Below are 25,014 nucleotides of genomic sequence, written 5' to 3'. Positions count from 1 at the left end.
TTACAAGGGTTTTTTAATTTTTTTATATTTTTTAATTAATTTTTTTATTGGAGTATAGTTGCTTTACAATGTTGTGTTAGTTTCTGCTGTACAGCAAAGTGAATCAGCTATACATATACATATATCCACTCTTTTTTGGATTTCCTTCCCATTCAGGTCACCACAGAGCACTGAGTAGAGTTCCCTGTGCTATACAGTAGGTTCTCACTAGTTATCTATTTTATACATTGTATCAATAGTGTATATATGTCAATCCCCATCTCCCAATTCATAGTTTTTTAAATTTTTTTAATATAAAGCATTGTTAATGACTCTTCATTAAGGAAGATAGGGATTTAGCACTTTCACAGGCACACAGACACCTGTATGCATTCACACACACTACCCATCCTGTTATTCTTCCATCAGAGTTAGAGGTCAGTCAATATATCATCCTTATTGTGATTAGAAATGCTGTTCCAAGCTGAGCCATGTGGTCTGTTATAATTACTTTTACTTCCTTGCACAACTTTTTGTATTCCCTATACATTTTCTTTTTCAATTCACTTTTTAATCTTTAAATTATTTACGTATTTATTTTCTTAGTTTTTTATGTACTTAATACTAATTCATCACCAAATTCTCCTTTCATTATGTCAGAGACATCAGGCACTTTTACCAGTTTTGCCTTCTTAGAGATACCTCTCCCAGATCTTCTGACGTGCTTCAATCTGGACTGTTTGCTAAGCCTGCTACACAGCTGTCTCTTCTTTCTCCATACCTAAGAATTTCCTTTTCCTCTCTCTTATGTTGGATTTGGAATTTACTGAATTTGATGTCAATGTCGTTTTTGGTTTACTCTCTCATGTAGTAAAGCCATCTCCTCCAGTAGATCCCTGAGAAAAAGGCTTCATGAGAGTTAAACTTTTTCATAACTTTTATGACTGAAATCTCTATTCTTTCCTCAAAGAATCCTCCTTGATACTTAGTCTGACTTGGTATAAAAATCTAGGTTGACAATAATTTTCACTCAGAATTTTGAATTTGTACCTCCATTGTTATTACATACCATTTTGAATTTTGAACCTCCTTCTCCCCCCGCCCCACACACACTTTTTGGAGGTATGTAAGTCTTTCCTTTGTTCTCAGTCCTCTGAAATGTGATGGTTTGTCTTAGGGCAACTTTTTACTATGAAAACTGATTTTCTTCAATTTTGTGACATTTTCTTATACTCATCTTATGTCTTCTCCAGTGTCTCTTCTTTGTGGAATAGTCCCCTCTGATTTTTGAACCTCTTGGACTTACCTTATTATCTTGTCTCTTTTTTCCTGTCTACCGTACCTTTGTCTTCTTGCAGTTGAGTATTTCCTCAACTTCTGTTGTTTTTTCATTTCTGTGATCATATATTTAATTTCCAAGAGTTGTTTTTGGATCTCTGAGTTCTTGTTCTTGTTTCATTGCTGACCTTTTGCCTAAGGATTTGATTTTTTTAATAAAAATCAGCTTTTATCTCTGTGTAGTGTTTGTGTCTCCATATGCCTTTTGGTTTAGTCTCTGTCTTTCAGGTTAGTGCTTTCTTCAGATGTCAAAGTGATTCTTGGTTGTCTCTGCATATTTTACCAGTAGAAAGCTGAAAAGCTGGAAAGTCTTAGGCCTCTAAGTGGGATTTATCAACCAGAAGCTTCCCAGTAAAGTGACCTGGCTTGGCCATTTCACTTCCTTAGGGTACCTTGAATTTTCAGTATTTTTAGGTCTCTTCTCCTATGATGATCAGATTTTCAGGCAAGAATTTTCAGATGTGCTGCCTAGAGGGCAATCCTGAATACTGGTATTCTGGGAAACAAGTAGAAAAAAGAAGGGTAGTGGTCTCTACATTCATTAAACAGAGTTACTCTTAACCCCTTTTTTTCAATATAGCACCTCCTGTACTCAGCAGCACTTGGTATCGTTCAGTCTAAACGTTCTCTGTTATACCCTCTCTAATAAATTAGCAGGCAGTCTTCTGCCAGGTTAGAGGGTGTCAAACTTCCTGGTTGCATGGATGTGGGAAGGGACTCTGAGGCTCTAGCTGCCTTTTCTTTTAATTTTGTTATTAAAATATAACACACGTACAGAAAAGTGTCTATGTCATAAGTAAACAGTGAATGGATTATCACAAGTAAACAGACCTGTTCTATGCAAGGCAAGAAATAGAATATGACCTATGCCCCCAGATGCCTCAACCACACTCCCTTCTAATTACTGCCGTCTCTCTCTGCAGAGGTAACCAGTATTCTGAAGATTCCTTTTGTCTGTTTTTGAACTTTGTACATAAGAATCATATATCATGTATTATTCTGAGTCCATCTTCCTTTATTCATCATTTTTCATGTGCGATTCATCTGTGTTACTGTACATAGCTGTAGTTCACTCGTTTTTATCAATCCACAACTTATTAATCCATCCCATTCCACTGTTGAGGGACATTGTTATTCTTAGTTTGGGCCCTCTAAATACTGCTTCAGCGTCTTCGGTAGACTTTAAGAATCCTCCTGTTCTTATTCACGCCTTCACCCCTACCTCCAGTGCTGCCTGGTGCTGCCGAGTCCTGAGCCTCACATAGGAGAGTCCTGTAGTGCAGAAAGGCTGCTACTCTGCTCTCCTACTGTTGATTTAGGATTCAGCTTTCTGGGGTCTGCTGAGTTTCTTCCTACTTGGTTATCTGCTTTCCAGCCTCTTAAGATGTTTTTGCAATGTCTCTTTTCCCACTAACTTTGTGAGTTTTTATTTTTTAATTAAAAAAAAATATCTTTTAGTGTGACTTTTGGAAGGAACTTGGGTAGTGCCTGTGTCCATTCCTCTTTTTGGTTTTTTAAACTCAATTTGAACATTATTGTCAGTGCCTCGTTCATTATGTTCGATTTCTGCTGAGATAGAATGTCTTTCTGAGAGATAGTACAATATCTTAGACTAACTATATTACCCCCTTTTACGGTAAATTTAAGTCAGTAATTATTAAGTATAATGGTAAATTTTTGTTTATAAAATATATACTGTCCTTTCAAATATTTAAAGGTTATATTTTAAACATTCAGTCTAATTCACAGAAATTTTCTTTAATAGGGTATCGCTGGAACTGACGTAGCTAAAGAAGCATCTGATATTATTCTCACAGACGACAACTTTACAAGCATTGTTAAAGCAGTTATGTGGGGCCGAAATGTCTATGATAGCATCTCAAAATTCCTTCAGTTCCAGCTTACTGTTAATGTAGTAGCAGTGATTGTTGCTTTCACGGGCGCCTGTATTACTCAAGTAGGTTGACAATTTATCCATTAAAACTTGTTTATTTTAGAGCAAAGATATGCATAACCTGCCTTTTTAAAGTACTTAAATATTTAAATAAGTTGAAGCTTAGTACTTCAGGTTAATTAATATAAAAATGTTATCCTGTTCTGTTAAGTTTTTAAATAGAAACGGCTTCCTGAGAATTGCGGAGTCCTTGAATAGTTGTAAATGTCTATTAAGAAACCTGTCCTTTCTAGGATTCACCGCTTAAGGCTGTGCAGATGCTGTGGGTAAATCTCATAATGGATACTCTCGCTTCCCTGGCTCTGGCAACTGAACCCCCCACTGAGTCTCTCCTGCTTCGGAAACCTTATGGTAGAAATAAGCCTCTCATCTCACGCACAATGATGAAGAATATTTTGGGTCATGCATTCTATCAGCTTGTAGTAGTCTTTACACTCTTGTTTGCTGGTAAGAATTTAATGCCTGATAAAGTTTCAGTTGTTTCTGTTCCAAGTTAATATCCCAGATGGTTTTAATGTTACAAATTTTTCAAGAACAGAAGTTATTTTCTTTCTGACTCCCCATTTATCTTTAATTTCTTCTGTTGATCAGTGGATCCTTAGTACATTTTGAGAGGCAGTGTGATAGATTGGGGCAGTAGGGGGAGTAAAAAGAGTCCTAATTTCTTGTCCTTGGCTTTACCACTAACTTAGATATGTGATCCTGAACATGTCACCATAGTTTTGGGGGCTTCCGTTTCCCCCTGTATAAAATAAAAGAGGGTTGTACTATAGAATCCCAGGTCCCTTCCAGCTCTTTCTGTGCTGCCGTTTGTGAGAGCCAAGAAAGGTCTGACTAGGTTTTATTGCATACTTCCTTGAAATGTTAAATTATTTTGTATGATAATTACAAAATGGTAATTTCTCATTCTTTCAGGAGAAAAGTTTTTCGATATTGATAGTGGAAGAAATGCTCCTTTGCATGCTCCTCCATCGGAACATTATACTATTGTTTTTAATACCTTTGTACTGATGCAACTTTTCAACGAAATAAATGCTCGGAAAATTCATGGTGAAAGAAATGTGTTTGAAGGAATCTTTAATAATGCCATCTTCTGCACAATTGTTTTAGGCACATTTGTGGTACAGGTGGGTAATTGTAAACGATAGTTTCAAATATGATTATTATGTGGAGATCTTAGGTGAACAGGTGGCTTGTTCCAGAAATTACTTGACTGCAATGTGTGGGCCTTCTGTGTATTGCCTTGATGACATCAAAAGAACTCGAGTGAAAATTTGCCCCATCCTGAAATTCTGCATGTGAATGAGTACATTAAACTAATACTACTTTAATTGCACTACTGGTTCTGTGGCTGTGATACTTCACACTCACTGTGATTCTGATTATTCTACATTGTTATTATGAAAACTGTTGTAATTTTTATATTATTCAAGGCCAGTCTTATAGTCAACCACTTTTTAGTCCAGCTAGAGTGATCCCTTAATTGCTTCTAGCAACTAATAGTAGTTGTATTTGTACAGTTGAGTTCATTATTAAAAAATAAAAGGTTTTGAGATGCATATTTTAAAATCCATGTGATTCTGAATGGTCTCATCCAGACTTGGTATGTGCCAGTTTTCCATTTTGTAATATTGTCAAAACAAGGTAGAAGAGGAGTGGGAGAATGGGTGTGAGAAGTGGGGTTGAGATGAAATAGAAAGGACCGAATTTTCCCATTTTTATAAAGGTCATTCTAAGGACAAAACTAAGCATCACTTTACATATGGCAAATTTTACATAATTATATACTGTACCTATGTTTTTATGTCATCTTGGATTCTATGGTACTCCTCTGTGTAAATGGTTGTTAATAGCAGAATCTGGAATCAAAGCAGGTAAGTGAACGGTGCTTGATCACACCAGGAGGTCAGTAAACACAGTAAGATTTAAACTTAAAAGGTGAGCTTTTAAGGATGATGCTAGTTTCAAAATGAAGATCTAAGAATTTTGAAGTTCATTCAGTCTCTACCTTGTGTACTGTGGATACCAAAACCAAAACCCTAGACTTAATTATTTCTGTGCAGACTGTTTCTGTTTTAGCTTTCAGCTTCTATAAACTTTAGGGGAAGTGTTGCTTACTTGTTGTGTAGTTTCTGGAAGTATTTTATAAAAAATTCATTGTTCATGACACGCTAAAATTTTAGTTTTTACTTACTATTAAAGTTAGGTTTATTTTATCTGTTTTTAATATATGGGGATTGCAAAAATGTAACTGCCTGTCTGTCTATCAAGCAAGTCTGATAAAACTTAGTTCCTCGCATAGGTTGATATACCCAAAACAGTTGATGTAGGGTATCATTCTTCAATGCCTTCGTGCTACTCAAAGTGTGGTCTCTGGACCAGCTACTGGTCTGTTCATTACAAGTCCACAATGAGATAAGGAGCATGGGCCAGAGTATAAGTCAACAACTTCACTAAATAAATTTATTCTTGATTATTCCTCTAGATAATAATTGTGCAGTTTGGTGGAAAACCTTTCAGTTGTTCAGAACTTTCAATAGAACAGTGGCTATGGTCAATATTCCTAGGAATGGGAACGTTACTCTGGGGCCAGGTAAAAAAATCTCATCATTTTTTGTTCAAACCTACAGTGATTTTTAAAAAAAAATTTCTGGTGTGTATATTCTTTAATCAGTTCTATAACTTGATTCTAAGTAGTTTTCATTCTGTTTTTTAGAACAAGTTTTACAACTAAGTTGATGCATTTATAACTGGTTAGAATGCTAATATCTGTATCTTTTGCTCTATGACCTACTTTTGCATTTTCAGATTTAATACTTTAATAAAAATATTATATACTTTAGATTTTTTATCATTTTGTTATGTAATTTAATAAAAATGTAGCATTGGAAAAATCTTGAGTTTCAGTTGATGTGAAGAATGTTTCAATAAAAATACTGGTGTCTGGAAAAATAGGCCACAAAATGACATTTTAGATTATTTGGATCAAATGGCTTCAACAGTGTATGTATAAAATACAATGCCTGAAAAATTAGATATCCTTAATCTTCACTATGGATAGCTGACTTGCAGATATATGTCATTATTTTTTTAAAGATAAGTGGTAATGGTGTGTGTGCTGTTCATTTTAAATCCATTACCATCACTATAAAACTGATAGAAAATCTGTACCAACATTTTCATAAATGAAAACCAGCCTATGTTATGGTGTGTAACTGGTGTGAGCTAATTTACTGTCATTTTGCAAGTCAGTCAGACTGAATATTCAGATTGTACTTAACCTTAACTCAGTCTTTATGTGCCTTTTATCTCACCTTTTTCTTAATTGTGTTTCTAGGTTCTGAGCTTTCTCTTCTTACTCATTATAAAGCCTCTTTCATTGAGATCTTCTTTTAAGCAGGATCTGTACTGGGCCCACAGTTTTTTTATTATTATTATTACCATTCTAGTTACTTCATAATGTTCCCTCACAGGCAAAACCGAACCCTACAACCTCCCCCCAAATCTGGCAAATTTCAGGAAGAGGAAATTCAGTACAGTGTACACGCCTAACAGGCGTCAGTTACTGTCCTTGGTTGACGTCGTCTATTGATTTTAAGTGTGCGATGGTAGAAAGCACTGATTTTGTTGGTCAGGAAAGCTAGGGTCTTAGTCACTCCATGAACAAGTCACTTCCAGTGTCTCTGAACCTGTTTCATCTCTAAAATGAGTTGGTTGGACTAGAAGTTCTCTGAGCAGTTCTGATTCTGACTGCATGCCTGTTTCTCCCAGCTTCCTTAAGGAATGGCTGTGAACACCTATAAGTTAATACATATTGGTATTTTGGTATTTTTTATTGTCTTCTCGGGCATCTGTTCTTGTTTCGTGTCATTCTCAATCAGTATTAATCCAATTTTAAATAGTTGTACTTTATGAAAATAAATACATTCAATAAACAAAAGCTATTTTCAGCTCAGCCTTGAAGATTTTCTGAATTTTGGTATGTTTTTTCTCATTGAATTCTTAAAGCACTAATGAAATGTAAACTTCTTTTGCATCATATAAGATCACCTATTTTCATTTTTTTTGAAATAAATATCATTAATGTGAGTTTAAGGAAATATGTATATATCAAAGCATGGTTGTATAATTTACTGTCTTGAATGTCCTAAATAAAATATGAAAATGTAATCAGGTTATTTCCATTCAGGAAAACTTTTTAGCCTTCAAACTTAAATCTTTTGTGTAGCTAAGAGAAGGATATTTTTTGTTCTGAGAAAGAAAGCCTCTGATGGACAGGATCTCATTGCTTCATTGGTAAAGATAGTTGGCTATCCTTGTAACTTTCCATACCTTTTTTGTATTAAAGTTGATCGGTTTAATTGTAGTTTGATATGATTTGTTTCTGAGTTCTTTCCCCTGTGTTGTAGCTTATTTCAACAATTCCAACTAGCCGTTTAAAATTCCTAAAAGAAGCTGGTCATGGAACACAAAAGGAAGAAATACCTGAGGAGGAGTTAGCAGAGGACGTGGAAGAGATTGATCACGCTGAGCGGGAGTTACGGCGTGGCCAGATCTTGTGGTTTAGAGGTCTGAACAGAATCCAAACGCAGGTATGGGTCTGGTGGAGAGGTAGGAGAGACGATGGGAACGGGACCCCAGGGCTTTCGGGCCTGGGGAGGAGGTTTGAATGTGCTCCTTTGCTTCCTTTCCAGCCTCCCCAACCCACAAAACTTATTCTTTTGAAAAATAGTACTGGTGCCTGGAATGGGTGAAAGTTTTAACTGACCATGAAAGAATGTGTCTATATGCCCCAAGCTCCTTTTTTCCTAGCTTTTTTCCCCCCACTTCATCTCCAAATGCTACTCTTGCCTATTTATCTGCTCTGTAAAAAGTGCCTTTTTCTTTACTTTTTATATGTTGATAGATGGAATGGTCCTTTCTCTTGTTCTCTCTCTCTCTTGCTGAGCAAGCTGTCACAATCTCTGATTCCTTGCAGATGGATGTAGTGAATGCTTTCCAGAGTGGAAGTTCCATTCAGGGGGCTCTAAGGCGGCAACCCTCCATCGCCAGCCAGCATCATGATGTAACAAATATTTCTACCCCTACACATGTAGTGTTTTCCTCTTCTACTGCTTCTACTACTGTGGGGTGTGAGTGTGTGTTCCTAAGTGCATGAAATTAACATTTCCTATTTCACACACCTAACGTTTCTCATTTTCTCCTTAATGTTTAAATTCATTGTTCAGGCTTTTCATAAAGCTTTCTTTTCGTAAAGTGGATTGAGACCTCAAAGTGTTGTCGTTGTGATTGTTTTATTTCTTAGAGGGTTAGATAACAGGTGGAACAATTGCAACCAAAGATCAGACATGAAATCTGTGAGCTTGTCTCTATGCTAACTCTGATAGTTAATATGGGGAATAAAATTGTAGCTTAGAATTTGTGAAACGACTATAAATTTTTGAGTATATGCCTTTCAACATGTTCCATACTGCATGATTCCCAAAAGCATGTGATTTGAAACTGATCTAACAGAACCAAGAAATTGCATTCTTAAAGCTAAAAATGGACTTAAGCATTCTGACTTGTATCTTTTTCAGTTTGTAAAGTAAGTTAGTACCCTGAAGAAAAGTTCTGAGCATATAGCCAGGTGTTTGCCTTCTTAGCTTGGACTTTGTGGCCTTGCTGTGAATTTTTAATTTATTTTGTTTTGTTTTGTTTTGAGAGTGCATCCCTGTATAAGCTTCAGAGTTCTTTGGTATGTATGTGGGTTTTTTCATTTATATAATCAATTTAATTTAGAATTGCTTCCTAGATAAGAAAATGTTCTATTAAGTTTTCCAAAGAAGTAGGGAAAGTGCATTTCTTTTAATTTTTTTTCAGTTTTGTTTTTTTTTTAAGTTTACTCATTTCTCACACCACTGGCCACCTCCCACCTCTTACAGCAACCAATTTGTTTTTTGTATCTATGAGCTTGGTTTGGGTTTCACTTTTTTTTAGATTCCACATATAAGAGAGATCATACGGTATTTGTCTTTCTCTGACTTATTTCACTCAGGATAATAATGCCTTCAGGGTTCATCTGTGTTTTCACAAATATCAAAATTTCCTTTTTTATGGTTAAATAATGTTCCTCTGTGTGTGTTTGTGTGTGTGTGTGTGTGTGTGTGTGTGTGTGTGTGTATACCATATGTATCCATTCATCAGTGGACACTTAGGTTGTTTCTGTTTCATTCTATCAGATGTGAGGTAATACCTCATTGTGGGTTTTGATTTGTATTTCCCTGATGATTAGTGATATTGAGCATCTTCTCATATACCTATTGGCCATTTGTAGATAGTTTTTAGAAAAATGTCTGTTTGGATCTTTTGACCGTATTTTAATTGGATTGTTTGGTTTTCTTGCTATCGAGTTGTACAGGTTTTTTGTATATTTTGGATATTGGCCCTATATCAGATATATGATTTGCTAATATTTTCTCCCATTCTGTAGGTTGCCTTTTCATTTTGTTCATAGTTTTCTCTAATGTGTAGAAGCTTTTTAGTTTGATGTAATCTCACTTGTTTAATTTTGCTTTTCTTGCTTTTGGTGTCAGATTCAAAAAATCATCATCCTATGTCAAGGAGCTTACTTACCATCTATGTTTTTTTTCTAGGAGTTTTATGGTTTCAGGTCTAACGTTAAAGTCTTTATAATCAATTCTGAGTTCATTTTTGTGTGGTGTGAGATAATAGTGGTACGGTTTCATTCTTTTGCACGTGGCTGTCCAATTTTCCTAACACCACCTATTGAAGAGACTGTCTTTCCCCATTGTATATTCTTGACTCCTTTATTGTCAATTAATTGACCATATGTGCATGAGTTTATTTCTAAGGTCTCTGTTCTGTTCCATTGATCTATATGTCCATTTTTATGCAAACTCATACCAGTACCATACAGTTTTAATTACTATATCTTTGTAATATAGTTGAAATCAGGGAGCCTCCAGCTTTGCTCCTGTTTCTCAAGATTGCCTTGACTATTTGGGTCTTTTGTGGTTCCATACAAATTTTAGGATTGTTTGTTCTATTTCTGTGAAAAATGCCATTGGAATTTTGATAGGGATTTCATTGAATCTGTGTTGCTTTGGGTAATGTGGGCATTTTAACAATATGAATTCTTCCAATCTGTGAACATGGAGTATCTTTTCATTTATTTGTGTCATCTTTAGTTTCTTTCATTAATGTCTTGTAGTTTTCGATATACAGGTCTTTCACCTCCTTGGTTAAATTTATTCTTAGATATTTTATTATTTTTTTGATACAGTTGTAAATGAGATTGTTTTCTTTTTTTTTAAATTTATTTATTTTTGGCTGCACTGGGTCTTCGTTGCTGCGCATGGGCTTTTCTCTAGTTGCAGTGAGCGGGGGCTACTTTTCCTTGCGGTGCACTGGCTTCTCATTGCGGTGGCTTCTCGTTGCGGAGCTTGACCTCTAGGCGTGCGAGCTTCAGTTGTTGTGGCACGTGGGCTCAGTAGTTGTGGCTCGTGGGCTCTAGAGCGCATGCTCAGTAGTTGTGGCACACGGGCTTCGTTGTTCCTCAGCATGTGGGATCTTCCCTGCCCAGGGCTTGAACCTGTGTCCCCTGCACTGGCAGGCGGATTCTTAACCACTGTGCCACCAGGGAAGTCTGGGATCGTTTTCTTAATTTCCCTTTCAAATAGGTTATTAGTGTAAAGAAATATAACAGATTTTTGCATATTGATTTTGTATCTTGCAACTTTACTGAATTCGTTTATTAGTTCTGACAGTTTTTTGATGGAGTGTTTAGGGTTTTCTATATATAATATCTGCAGACAGTGACAGGTTTATGTCTTCCTTTCCAATTCGGATGCCTTTTGTTTCTTTTTCTTGCCTAATTGCTCTAGTTAAGACTTCCAGTACTATGTTGAGTAAAAGTGACAAGAGTGAACATCCTTGTCTTGTTCCTGACCTTAGAGGAAAAGCTTTCAGCTTTTTGCTGTTAAGTATGATGTTAGCTCTGGGTTTGTCCCTTCATTATGTTGAGGTATGTTCCCTCTGTACCTGTTTTGTTAAGAGCTTTTATCATAAATGGATGTTGAATTTTATCAAGTGCTTTTCTGCATCTGTTGAAAGATGATCATGTGATTTATACTGATTAATTATTATAAGTCATAATTTTCATTAATTGACTAGAATGACAGATTTTCTTTCAGGTTTTTAGTAAATGACTTTTAGTAAAAGGTTTTTAGTAAACTCTCCAGAAGTCTTATAACCTATATCGTTCTTACTCTGAATTAGTGTCTTGAGTACATGGTGGATTCTTAGTATATTAGAGGCATTAAAGATACAAACCCACCCATTCCTCATGCCTACCCTTGAAGTCAGCTAAGATACCTGATTTGGCCAGAAACCTATCTTTTCCATTTGGTCTTTAGCCAATTAAGGATTAGAGGAACCTTGGGAAGCTGGGGAGAGGATGAATTGAGGGGAGAAAACAATGCTGTTTACGCAGAGCCTATCTGTTCACTCTTTGCTTAAGTAATTTTCATTTGTTATTTTTGACAGTGTTGCAAAACAGGCAGAACAGGAACTATCCCCATTTTATAGGTGTGAAAACTGACTTGGAGTTTAAATGACTTGTCCATGGCTAATAAGCAGAGCCAACATGATGTAGAGCAAAGAGCAGACAAGTGCTGTAAAGACAAACTGACCCTGTAACATTTAGACAGGATGTTAAATTTACATACGTGGACAGATAGGAATCTTCCTTTTAGAAATTACTGTGGTACTACCTACCTGAATGAAATGGTGTATGCAAATTGCCTGGCCTTACTCCTGGGATGGCTGATGTCAGTTGCATGCCTCCCTCCTATGGATTTCACATTATTCCTGGCTTTCGAGGACATATTACCACTCATCCCTTCATCTCCTACTATTAGTGTTCATTTAGCTGTATTTCATAAACAGTGGAAGGCCTACTATATGCCAAGGCTGCTAGAACCTCCAGATCTTGTCATCTAGTAAGGGAAGTAAACAAGGAGTTGGGGATTTCTACATGGTGATGAAACAGAGAATATTATAACAGGGTCCTTAACCCACCCTGAGAAGTCAGGAAAAATTACCGAAAGGAAATGATTCCCAAGCTGACCTGACAGAATTTGTCGACTGGGGAAAGCAGACCTCAACTGACGTAGTTTGATACTAAAGGAGTAATGGAAAGTAAGGAGTTGATGGGGCTAGAATGGAAAGTAAACATCTGTTTATATCCCACAAGAAGGAGCCAAACTGAGACTTAATCCCTCCCCTCAAAACTTTAAATTTGAAAAATTTCAAACTGACAGACAAGTTGAAAGATTAATATATGAATAATCTTCACCTGGATTTACCACTTCCTAATATTTTATGATGTCTACTTTATCTATATAATATTAATATATACTTTTTTTGAGCCATTTGAAAGTAAGTAGCAGATATCATAAATGCCAGATATCTCTAAATACTTCAGTATGTGCTCTCCTATATAATCATACTGTATAATCACATCCAAGAAATCTGTCTTTGATACCATTTTATCTAATATACAGTCCATATTCAGATTTCTCCAGTTGCCCGCAAAATGTCCTTTATAGCTTTTTTGATCCAGGATCGAAGGAAAGACATTCAATAACATGTGTTTATGACTCTTCAGTTTCCTTTAACCTGGATCCATTTTCTCTACCTTTAATTTTGGTAACATTGACTTTTTTAAAAAATCTAGGCAAATTGTCTTATAAAGTGTCCTGCATTCTGGATTTGGTTGTTTCCTCTTGATTAGCTTTATGTTAAACTTTTTTTGACAAGTTTATCTCCTAGGTGGTATATATTCTGTTTATTTTTACTTCAGAAAATTTTAAGTAATTGACTTCTTTCTCTTGGAGTGGTGTCACATGACCTTAGGTGTATCATATTTGTTGTATTTCTCTGTATAATTGTATTCCAGGCTTTATATTAAATATCAAATCAAGCACAAACTCTGAAGACATAGCCACCCACACCTGCTTCAGGTGATGTGCTCTGTGCTCTTTTCTGATGCACAACTATATATGAAACCTGTGAGTTGCTGGGCACATGTAGTGAGGGTAATGGTGTTAATACATTTAATGAAAGGTTAAATTCCTCACTGGTTTCCTGCCCTAATATAGAATAATCTTAGAAATATCTGTGTTTGTCAGACTTCTTTGACTCTTTTTTTTTTTTTACCTTTTTTTTTTTTTACTGAAGTATAGTTAATTTACAATGTTGTGTTAACTTCAAGTGTACAGCAAAGTGATTCAGTTATACATATATGTATTCTTTTTCAGATTCTTTTCCATTATAGGTTAGTATAAGATATTGAATAGGGTTCCCTGTGGTATACAGTAGGTCCTCATGGTTTTCTGTTTTATATATAGCTGTGTGTATATGTTAATCCCAAACTCCTAATTTGTCCCTCCCCCTCCCCCACTATCCTCAAAGACTCATCTGGAGTCTTTACTGTGCTAAATGAAGAAATTATAATCCATTTCAACTTTGTCATATACTAGGCTTGTAACATCTCTGGAGAGGGCATCTTTTTTTCCTCACTTATTAGTCAGATCTTCTAAAAATCTGAAGAGGAAACTTTCTATAGTTTTTCATTATAAAGTGTATCCTTCTAATATCAGTCTTCACGGTTAGTAAATTCTTTTGCTAGATCAATAGTTACGCCTTCCTGGAAAGGAGAAATTGAGAGAAAATTTGGACTTCCAGATAAATGATTGGCAAACCATAGCCTATGGGCCATATCTGGCCTGTTGCCTGTTTTTAATTGGAACATAGCCATGCTCATTCATTTAATTACTGTCTGGTAGTTTTACACTACAAAGGCAGAGTTGAGTAGCTGCATCAGGGACCGTATGGCTCACTAAACCTAAAATACTTGCTATTTGGCCCTTTACAGAAAATGTTTTCCAACCCCATTCCAGGTAATTAACATTATATATTACACAGGTGAGTCTCACTTTGAGAAAATTTGATATGCAAGTACACAGCTTTGAAAAGCAACCTCGAATATTATTCCCTGTTGCACAGTATCTTTTACTTTACCATTGAAATTCTTTATGGTGCACATAATAAAGGTAGTGATGAATACAAATTTCAGAAATGGGCAGTCTGTTGTAGAAGGTAAGATATATCAGCTACTGATTAAGTAGCCTCATAGTTTAAAGCCATCTCCTTACATACAGTGTTTTGGGCAGTAATATTTTCTACTATCAAAAGTTAGGATTATATTTAAGAAAATGGGTGGTTTAGCAGGGTACATGATCTTAATTTGATTTGTTACTTAAAGTTTAATGTAACGCTTACATATTCAGTTTCCTAAAATTACTTTATGATCATAATAATCATTTCAATTTTTTGTTTGCCATATGTGCCTCATTCACGCCTCTGATTTTTTTCCTCAATAATTTACTGTTTAAAAAATTTTCTTGACATAGGGATTGTTGAATTTTTCTTAATTCTTATAATTTTAGGAGCTATAGTTTTGTGCATAGTAGGTCTTAATAGCTATTAAAAGAATTGAGTTAAAGGACTAGGTAAACAATAAGGGTTGGATTGTCAAAGATGGGTAATCATTTTCTGCTTAAACTGATTTCTTTGTGGTATTAAAATAGTTTTCTGTCTACCTACAGTATAATGCACACAGTTGGCACTTTTTAATTACTCAGAATTACTACAGTACTGTGAGAATTTTACCTATAGAAGGTAACAGATGAGGGCAAGTATAAACTAGGTCAGTGTCACGCCTTAGATCGAGAGTGCTTTCTTATTTATGAGTAGAAAGTAAAGCAAATCTGGCTCCGTGGCCCCTAGTTAATCTAGATGTTATTGTGTGTGCCTAATGTGAGAACTGTCTATTGAAAATTGTATTGCTTTGCAGCATTTCTAAGCTGTCCTTGTAATGTGCTGACCTAAATCTTAGGAAGTATCTTATTCTACTGAAGTTACTTATAAAGCTGATGTCCATATGTTCTCTTCTTTTATTGACTTGAAAGAACCTGGAGTTGGGAGTACAGAAAGCTTGGTTCTAAGACATTCTGGCACTAATTTGTAGTGACCCAGTAAGGCAGCCACCTGTCCTTAGTTGCTCAGTTTCATTATTTGTAAAGTGGTTGAAATAAACTATCTCGAATATCCTTTCAAGCTTCGATGTTCTAGGGTAACTTAATACATTTTGTTAGATAGGAAAAAAAATCTTAGCAAAATTGGAAAGCTTTGGTAAAAAGGGATCTAATTTCACCTGCCACAGGTGTGAGTGTAATTGTTTATACAAATATACTCACTGCACTCACCTGCTTATAACTCTACACTGCCCCTCCCAGAGCTTTGCCGACTCCCAAATCTCTAACTTAAACCCATACCTTTCTTCTGAGCTCTGGATATTTTCACTTGGATGTTCTGCAGCTCCCCAAATTTAACATGTTTCAAAAATTGATTTTTATTTTCCCCTTGATTCTTCACTACTCCCTTCTACCCAGACTGGTCAAAACAAAACATCTCAACTGCTTCTCTAGCTCCATTAGCAATACCAGCAACCAAGTCAAATAAGCAACAACTTGAGAGTCATCTTGAGCAGCTCTCATCACTAACCAGACTTGCTGGCTGGTCCTCCAGTTTGTATTCTCTGTGCCTACTGGCCACTGACAGCAGTGAACATAGGAGTGCAGGAATCACTCCAAGACCTTGATTTCAATTCCTTTGGATAAATTCTTAGAAGTGGGGATCTGGAATAGTCAGACTCATACAAGCAGAGTAGAATGGTGGTTACCAGGGGCTAGAGGGAGGGGGAATTGGGAGATGTTGGTCAAAGGGTACAACATTTCAGTTATACAAGATGAATAAGTTCTGGAGATCTAATGTATAGCATGGTGACTACAGGTAACAATACTATACTGTATTGTATACTTGAAATTTGCTAGGAGGGTACAATCCCAAGTGTTCTCGACACACACAAATGATAACTGTGTGAGGTAGTGGATATGTTAATTAACTTGATTGTAATGATTATTTCATAGTGTAGATGTATATCAAATAGTCTTGTATGCCTTAAATATATACAGTAAAAAGTAGGCATAAACTGCTACATTTTCAAAAAAATAAATTCAAATATCCCTGTGAAGAAATTAATTTTTTCAATGCCATTGTCTTATGAGGTGAATTTAGTGACTTATAAGATGACTTTAGTGATCTTTTTTTTGGAATATCAGTATCAGTTACTTCCGTTAACTATGAGTAAATGATGTCTTCATTGCTAAACAGGATTCATTAGAAAGCAAAGGCAAACACTATTTGAATTGATGTATACTAGATGCTCAGCTATTTGGATTTTGTCTTTTTTTTTTAAAAAAACTATTTACAACACTGGGTTAATGAGACCTAACGTCAGTATGTGCAGGAATGTATTTGAGTCAATTATTTGTTAACCTCTCTTCATCCATACAGCAGACTTCTGAGAAGGAAGGTGAATTGTTGAGCTATATGTTTAAGGGTGAAAACGCTAGAAGACTTTGTGTCTTCTCCTGGGGAAATTTTTCACAGAAGGATCCCAGAGGGCTTTTTGTTTTGTTTTAAATCTGTTCTTTCCAATGAAGTTTAGTATGTAAATTTATTTGTTTTATTATTATAGAGAAAAACACTAACACTTGACTGACAAATGGCATATACTCAAATATTTATAGCTGTTTAATGGCATTTTATAGATATTTATTTGGGTTTTGTCTTTTTATTTTTTAATTAAGGGCATAGTGGGGTAGATGTGAGTTCATTGTGACATTCGGCTTATATTTGCTTGGCTTTTTCATAGTCGGTGACACCCTAATTCCTAGCATGATTAATAGTAACCCTCTGTGCTTGACTTTGTTTAACTTATTTGAATTGTTTTCAAAGATTATAATTTTTTTCATTTAAAAAATTAGCTAAAGCTGTGTATGGTTAATTTTATGTTTGTTTTGTTTGATTTTGTTTTTTTAGGGAAAAAAATCCTATAAAATGGCTATTAAATTCTTAGCCAGTGACAATGAGATTTTCTTAGTATTACTTTGAATTCTACACCTCTTAATTCTTAGAGTATGTGGTTTTGTTGGTCTGTAGTGTCCTACTAAAATATTCATTTTTTTTTACAGTGTATTGCAAGTTCCACTGCATTACATGCAAATATGATTCACTCATACCTAGCTGTTTGTGGATTCAAACTCATAAATGAACCATTTTTAAATTAAGCTAATGACGTACTGATAATCTTTCTGTGTTTTCTGATGTTTACAGATTCGAGTGGTGAATGCATTTCGTAGTTCTTTATATGAAGGGTTAGAAAAACCGGAATCAAGAAGTTCAATTCACAACTTTATGACACATCCTGAGTTTAGGATAGAAGATTCAGAGCCTCATATCCCCCTTATTGATGACACTGATGCTGAAGATGATGCTCCTACAAAACGTAACTCCAGTCCTCCACCCTCTCCTAACAAAAATAACAATGCTGTTGACAGCGGGATTTACCTTACAATAGAAATGAACAAGTCTGCTACCTCTTCATCCCCAGGAAGCCCACTACATAGTTTGGAAACATCACTCTGATTGTAAGCTGAATGTTAACACACTAGCTGCATTGTAAAGAAACAAATTGAAACTGGGTCTTTTCACATATTGTGACAGACAAGATAGTATTCTTGTCTTTGGACTTCAACAGAAGACACACTTGTACGAATGTAGATTTATTTTTTTAAAAAAAAAAAAAGCAAAGCTTTCTGCCAGACTGAGGGTGCTTTTTGGGGGGTGGGAGAAATGAACTGACAGAAACAGTAACTCAGCTTAAGTTGACCTGTGGATCATCAGTAGAACCTAAGAATGGTCCTGAACAGTGTATTAGCAAAGCTTTAGTTTATCTCAATCCTTGATGGGAGAGAGGGAGGAGTAAAGCTGGGCAAGCAAGCAAAGAGCCCTGGATCATTGAATTGATGCTTTAATTTCTGCTGTTGGCTGTTAATAATTTGGATTATTTATGTTTATAAATGATACAGATCTGTTTACAAGGTTTGTAGATACTTTTTTTGTTCCTGTTCATAGATGGGAAGCTTCCTTATAACTGATGCAGAGAAAAATTAGTCCTTCAAATACTGCTGTATTTTCAGGAAAAAAAGGGGGGGGGTGTTTCTATTGAAACTGTACTAAATTTTTGCCTACAATTTACCTTGTTAAATATTGTAGATAAATTGCTAATACTAATAGCCAAATAGGTAACACTAATGCTTTGTTTAAAAAAACAAAAAACAAACAAAACAAAACAAAAAAACATGAGCAGTGGTGTTCTAATGAAGTTATGGCATCTGTCCTAATTAGTTTCTTAAATACATTTACTACTTAATGGTTTTGAAACAACTGTTTAATTTTTAAAATTTTTGAAAACTTGCTAATAACCTTTGTTCAGAATTTAGTAGATTGTTTAATGCAGGACATCAACTACATAATGAAAGATGCTTGAAATGCTTTTGTTATTTCAGGCAAATCAAATTAAATCAAACTATCAAACTACAAGAGAACTTTAGTCCTTTTTGTTTTTGTCTAAACATGTTAGTTCAGTGATGTCTTGGTGAGCTGTGAGTGAACTGTATTGATTTTTCTAATAAATCCTTAGAAACCTTCATACAGCATGAGGGCTGTTGGCATTTTGAAAAAGGTTAATAAGTAGAAGCATACATGTTTTCCTTTTGTTTTTGAAACTTGTTTGTAAACATAAATAAATATGCCCTTTTATTAAATAAATACACAGCGATGTTTTTTTAAAAAGAAATTTCAGCTTCTTTACTCAATTCTACATATATGGTGCATCGGTCTGTTCTCTTTAACCACAATTGGAATAAATTTCAAGATGGTAACAGCCCCATGAAGTACCCCCTTTAATTCCTTGGTGGCAGGTCTAACAGAACCAAATTAAGGAAATCATTGCAGTTTGACATGTTCCTCATAGAGTTTAGTTTGCCTAAAATAGTCTCACAGTTTAAAAAAAATAATGACCACCATTGTCTTTGATACATTTGTTTTCATTCTTAAGTGGCCAAATAACAAATTAGGTAAAATGAGATTATGTGAAAAGGTGGGAAAGGTCCTAAAAATATACATATTTAGATGTAATAATTAACCATATGCTGGAATGCCCATCTGTAAGCCAGTTGGAGTCTTTAAGTCTTTTTTTCTTTTGTCTACCTTCTCCCCCTTTTTGCCTCTTGTCTTTACCTTTTAGGAACTGGCATTGTGTTAGGGCCCAGATTGCATCAGATATACAATCCTCAGGCTGACATAAAGTTTACGAGGACTACTACAACATCTGAGAGTGCTGACCCAGCAAAGAAACATTTAGTTGATGGTGCTTGATATTTTTGGTGGGTGGGGGAGAATCTTTTTCTCTCCATCAGTCCTTTGCAGTTAGCCTCTGCAAGACTTAGAAGAACATTGGCTCTGTCAGCATTTGTAACTGTACATTATTCATCAGGTATTTATAGCAAATCATACTGTAAAAAGAGGTAGCATGATATGCTGGAAAGCATACGAGACTAGGAGTCAGGACCTGGTTTCTAGTCTTGATTTTGCCATTAACGTGCTGCATGACCTTGGGGAAATCATTTACCCTAAATGAGGGTGGTGGACTAGACTATCTTGAAGAACCCTTTCAGCTCTAAAAATTTACCCTATCAACTGGAGAGCCTACAAGGCATAGGGAATAGAGAAAAGGGAAATGTTTTCAGTTTTCTTTTTTATTTTGGTTATGCTTAAATATGAATGTAATTACCAAAAGATTTAGAAATGCATGTGCTTTGGAGGATTTGTATTGAGCTTTTACAGTATTCATTTTTCAACTCAAGGCAATGGCTTTTTACACCAACTCTAATCCATAAACGGGTCTTATTGACATCCATGAAGTAGTAGCAAGACATGCTTAGTGTGTATTTCTCTCTTTGAGACACTGTAATTTCTACCAGAAATTTCCAGAGCATTATGTAAGTGGAAAAAAATGCAAACAAGCTGTTAAAGATCTTGGATCCCATTATATAGTATGTATAGCTGAAATCAGCATCTGTAATTCAATCACGTTTTCTCTTTTATCCTCTAACCAAAAAATTGTTTAATTTTGCATCCCAAATGTTTTTAATCTTTGTATATTTTTTAAAAATCTTTTTCTCCTCATCATTGCCTTTTTTGTGGTTGTAAATAGACTTACTTGCACTTTGAAGATGAGTTACTCCTTGTCATCTTATAAATATGTGATATGGTAATTTTCATAACAGATGTCAGTTTTGAACCAAGAAATGGTGATTTGTTTATAAGCAAAAAAAAAAAAAAACTGGCTTCATTTCTGTGAAATTGCTCTTTGAAAATTTCTTTTTACACGTGTAAGCCAACTGAGATACCGTGATGGTGTTGATTTCTTTCAATGATGCTTACCATCTATTTTAGCCACTGAGCCTTTTATTATTTGTCTATTTGTAAAGTTTATTTGTCTTAACTCATTTAATAAATATACTGTTTATCTGTTTCTGAATGGGGACTGAACTTTTTGAATATTTAAATTGATTTGAACATCATATTTGGGAATTCTTTTTTTCTACTTGAAATTTTAAAGACCTAATTGATGAAAATTCTGTAATGTACTTGAAATGTTATGGCTGTGTTCTAATATGCATGATCTTGCCCCTAGAATGAAAGTGGGTGTATTGTCCCTACTCTCCTACCCACTGTCTTCAATCTTTGTAGCACAAGAGATAATTTTTGCAGTCCAGGGGAGAATAATGTTTGGGTTTTAAAAAAGATTAGTTTTTCACATTAAATGTAAGACCTTATTTTTTCATTAACTAATGCAAAGTTGTCAATAGCAATTATCTGAACGTTAGGGTAACAAAATTAATCAAATTGCCCTCAGCTGGTTTTTATAATAAATTATTAACATAAGTTAGCAACTTTGTTGAAATACTGAGAAAACTTTAAATGATTATTAATACCATATTTTTCCATCAGTAAAAATTATTCAGTTAATGAGTATATACAAGTACCATATTTATGACATGAGAGTTGTTTTCTACTGTCAAGTTCGATTGTATATATGTATTATGTATTAGGATTGAATTTTGAATTAATTCCCTTTGTAAAATTAACTGAATAAGAAAGGGAAGTTTCTGTAAGTTTCTGCTTATTGACATTTTTTCTTCCCTGTGTCTTTAGAGAGCTCCTGTCATGTTACAGCTGCCTTTGTTCTTTTAATGTACTCCACTCTTAAGACTCTGACGTCCAAACCCCATATCAACCTGTATCTTTTTAAATTAGTGTTGCACTCATTTGTAGACCAAAAAAACCTTTTAATAGCATAATTATACCACTGAACTAAAAACAATCTTTGAAAGATCCTTGAAAACTTGTCTTTATTTTAGAATAAGCATTATGAAAATACCATAAAGAATGTTTGATGCTGTAATGGGAGTCATGGTTGTATTCCTGTACTTCTCTTATCAGTACATGTCAAAAAGGACATGATCTTTATCCTTATAATGTAACTTCCTTTCAATAGATAGATGATTTTGTCTCTTAAACTCTCGATAGCTTATTTTTGTACTTTCTGTCTTAACTACTTCTTTAACATTTTCCCTGTTTGTTAGAAAAATACTTCAGCTTGCAGACGAATATACTAAATGTAGGCATGTTTAATCTCTATTCTCTGAATTCAGTGTCATTATTGAACATGATAATATTAATGGTTCCAAAGTAGGAAATTAAAGGAAGATATATGAATATGTGTTTATACAGTATCAGTCTTTGCACAACTTTCTTAACCAGCACTGTGTCCTAGGAAAACTAGTTTCCAAATCAGTACTACCCAAATCTGGGTGGGGTGTTCAATGCGGTAAGTTCCCTAAGAATTCTCTTAATTAAATCAGAGTTACAAGGACCACATAACTTCCGAATTACGTTTTAGATAATTAAATACAGACACTCTCTCCTTACCTATTAAAAGGAATCTTGTCATATCATAAGTTAATATCTATGGAGTACCTGATACATGCTGAGCACTCTATGTGGATCATGTAAATATTGCTAACAACCCTCTGTACTGCTGCTGCCATTTTACATAGGCAGAGACTGAAGCTTAGAGAGTTTAAGTAACTTGCTCTTGGTCGCATGGTGAGCTGGAATTTACATCAAGGCTGACCTTCTCAAGAACCCCAAGCTGGTAGCTATTGGTTTTTACTGCAGTACTAGCATCTTGTTAACCTGAGTCAGGGCCCAGTGCCTAAAAAGCTTAAATTTTAAGTGTTCCTTTGTTGTTCTTTTCTGACATCAAATGCGTCAGAGATGATCTTAAAGATTCTTCATAACCTTCCTGGGTTATGAAGAGACTGAGGCAAAGAATCACTGATTAAGATGTATAATCCATGCTTTCCTTATAATCAGACCTCCTCTAGCTGAAGAGTGAAAGATAAACTAAGTCGTTTTTTTTTTTTTTTTTTTTTTTTTTTTGGCCGTGCCCCACAGCATGTGAGATCTTAGTTCCCTGACCAGGGATCGAACCCGTGTCCCCTGCGGTGGATGTGCAGAGTCTTAACCACTGGACCTCCAGGGAAATCCCAGAACGGTGTTTTTAATAACATATTTTGGTTAGAAGTTTTCGTTATTCAATACTTTTAAGATAGGTATGTTTATTCAAAGTTTCGTAGTGTTTTTTTTTTACTTGAGAAAATTAAATTTTATTGACGCCAAGGATACTTAGGCCACATCACCAAAAGAAATTTATGGCAATATCAGTAGTGCCTTTTAAATTAAATGACAAATTGTAAGTGTTCAACAACTTATGGTCCCTTTTTCTTGACATATATGATTAAGGATATATCTTTTTATCAAAATGTAAAATACCATCTGACAGAAGTAACAATTATTCTGTTGGCTTTATACATTAAATTAAATCACTGTACTTTAAAAAGTAAATATTTTCCTACTTTTCTTGTGCTAGATCTATATTTATAATATTCAAAAATTGCATAATTCAAAAACTGTAAGTGGATATAACAAAACTGATTTTGAACAGAAAACAATGTTTCTTAAATTTTTTCCAAACATTTCTTAAAAATTCAAATGGCAATAACTCTTTTCTAATCATAATTGTAAAGTTAGGCTATCTGAAAACCTACTGTTACAATTTCTTGTTAGACACATAGTTAGACTTTGTATGTGAAAGGAGTTATATGTATATGCATGGAGTGCTCTTTACAAAAAGGAAGGAATTTTTATAAGGTTGATGCATTTTGAACGAGTATGTATTAATGTGAATAGCCAGAGTTATTCATTTGACAAACCTGTCAGGTTCAGAAGATACCAAATGACCAGGAAAAAGTTTCATAGTATTAGTCTAAAAAGTCATCGCTTTATTTCCTAAATAATTTGTAATGAAAATTTATCACACTAAAGAGATAATAACATTTTGCTTGAAATTTGTGAAACTAAAGAATAGGGTGTTTTATATTTCTTGAAGAATTATTTGGTCCTCCAGCTGTATTTCCCTTGGTGAAAATTCTTAATGTTTTAATATTTAGCCTAAGGGAGTAACCCTATTGCACATTATACTTTAATAATTTTTTAAATAAGAAAATTACAGCCATTATTTCACTACTGTTTTAATACCACTTTATATTAATGTTTATGGTTTGTGAATAGCCAGCCTCCCCATCTGTAAAAATAAGATGCTTGCTGATTTTTATAATCTTTAAGGTAATATTTTATAATTTTTATTATAATTATTTAATTAATAATATTAATAAATATTATTTATAATTATTAATATTTTATAATCTTTAAGGTAATAATATTTTTAGGCTCTTGTAAGGCTGCTTTTGAAATCATAAGTATTTAGTCTGAGGCATACCTTAGTGGGTAGCTTGAGATAAATGCAAAAATATTTAAAACGTGAACTCAGGGACACCTGTTATCCGAGGTTAGAAATTTAAATTTAGGCTGTTTTTGATTTATCTAGGATTCTAAATCTTTTAACCATAAGCCTGCTCTTTCAGTTGGCTTCAAATCCTCCAGGAAGGGTAGTCTGTAGTATCTAAAATCTTTCACTTTCTCACTGTTACAGACTTGGGATGGGAAGTAGGTCTCAACGACTGAAGTGTGGTGGTGGAGAGAGTGAATTGTGACGGTGAAGCCACACCACATTTCCTGAGTCCAGGACTCAACTGCTTAAGAACACTACGCTAGTGTCTGTCTCCCCTTTCCTGGTCCCCAAAATGTCTGACTGATAACTGCTTTCCTGCCCTTTATCTACATCTCCTGCTTACCATTTATTCATTCACTCAACAGATATTTGGTACCTGTCATGGGAAATTCATACGGTTCTAGACTTGGGAAAACCAAGCAAGGTCCTTCCTGTGCGGGAGTTTAAGTTGTAGTGGGTGGGAGAGACAGACCTATATGAGGTGGTGACAAATGATGCTGTTACATAGTGTGGTCAGGGAACCCTCTCAAATGAGGTGACATTTGAGCAGAGACCTGAAGGAACTGAAACAGCCAACTTCTTGGTTGTCTGGAAGAGCCTTCCAGCGAGAGGTTCCAGTAGCTGGTGCTTGGCAACTTTGAGGAACCAAAGTGGTTCCTTGGCAACTTTGAGGAACCAAAGTGGTTCCTTGGCAACTTTGAGGAACCAAAGTGGAGTGAACCAGTGGGAG

General features: G+C 35.0%; 1 protein-coding gene across 4 annotated transcripts in view; it reads left to right on the top strand.

Annotated features, from left to right (window-relative positions):
- ATP2B1 (ATPase plasma membrane Ca2+ transporting 1) overlaps window positions 1-20,846 on the top strand; it is a 132,503-nt gene extending 111,657 nt beyond the window's left edge. The window contains exons 16-22 of one of the 4 annotated variants that reach the window (XM_060025342.1): window positions 3,083-3,274; window positions 3,505-3,718; window positions 4,187-4,398; window positions 5,757-5,864; window positions 7,681-7,863; window positions 8,250-8,336; window positions 17,576-20,846. In XM_060025342.1, coding sequence (XP_059881325.1) covers window positions 3,083-3,274; window positions 3,505-3,718; window positions 4,187-4,398; window positions 5,757-5,864; window positions 7,681-7,863; window positions 8,250-8,336; window positions 17,576-17,887 — 1,308 coding nt within the window. In that variant the 3' untranslated portion in view covers window positions 17,888-20,846. Of the gene's footprint in view, window positions 1-3,082; window positions 3,275-3,504; window positions 3,719-4,186; window positions 4,399-5,756; window positions 5,865-7,680; window positions 7,864-8,249; window positions 8,402-17,575 lie in introns of all 4 variants that reach the window. The other 3 variants (XM_060025346.1, XM_060025344.1, XM_060025345.1) reach the window with 3 other exon arrangements.
- Window positions 20,847-25,014: the final 4,168 nt, after the last annotated feature.

This window comes from Delphinus delphis, chromosome 11, assembly GCF_949987515.2.
Source record: "Delphinus delphis chromosome 11, mDelDel1.2, whole genome shotgun sequence".
In the NCBI taxonomy this organism is placed as follows: domain Eukaryota; kingdom Metazoa; phylum Chordata; class Mammalia; order Artiodactyla; family Delphinidae; genus Delphinus; species Delphinus delphis.
Note: the sequence above shows the minus strand (reverse complement) of the source record. Positions and strands in the feature narration are given on the sequence as shown.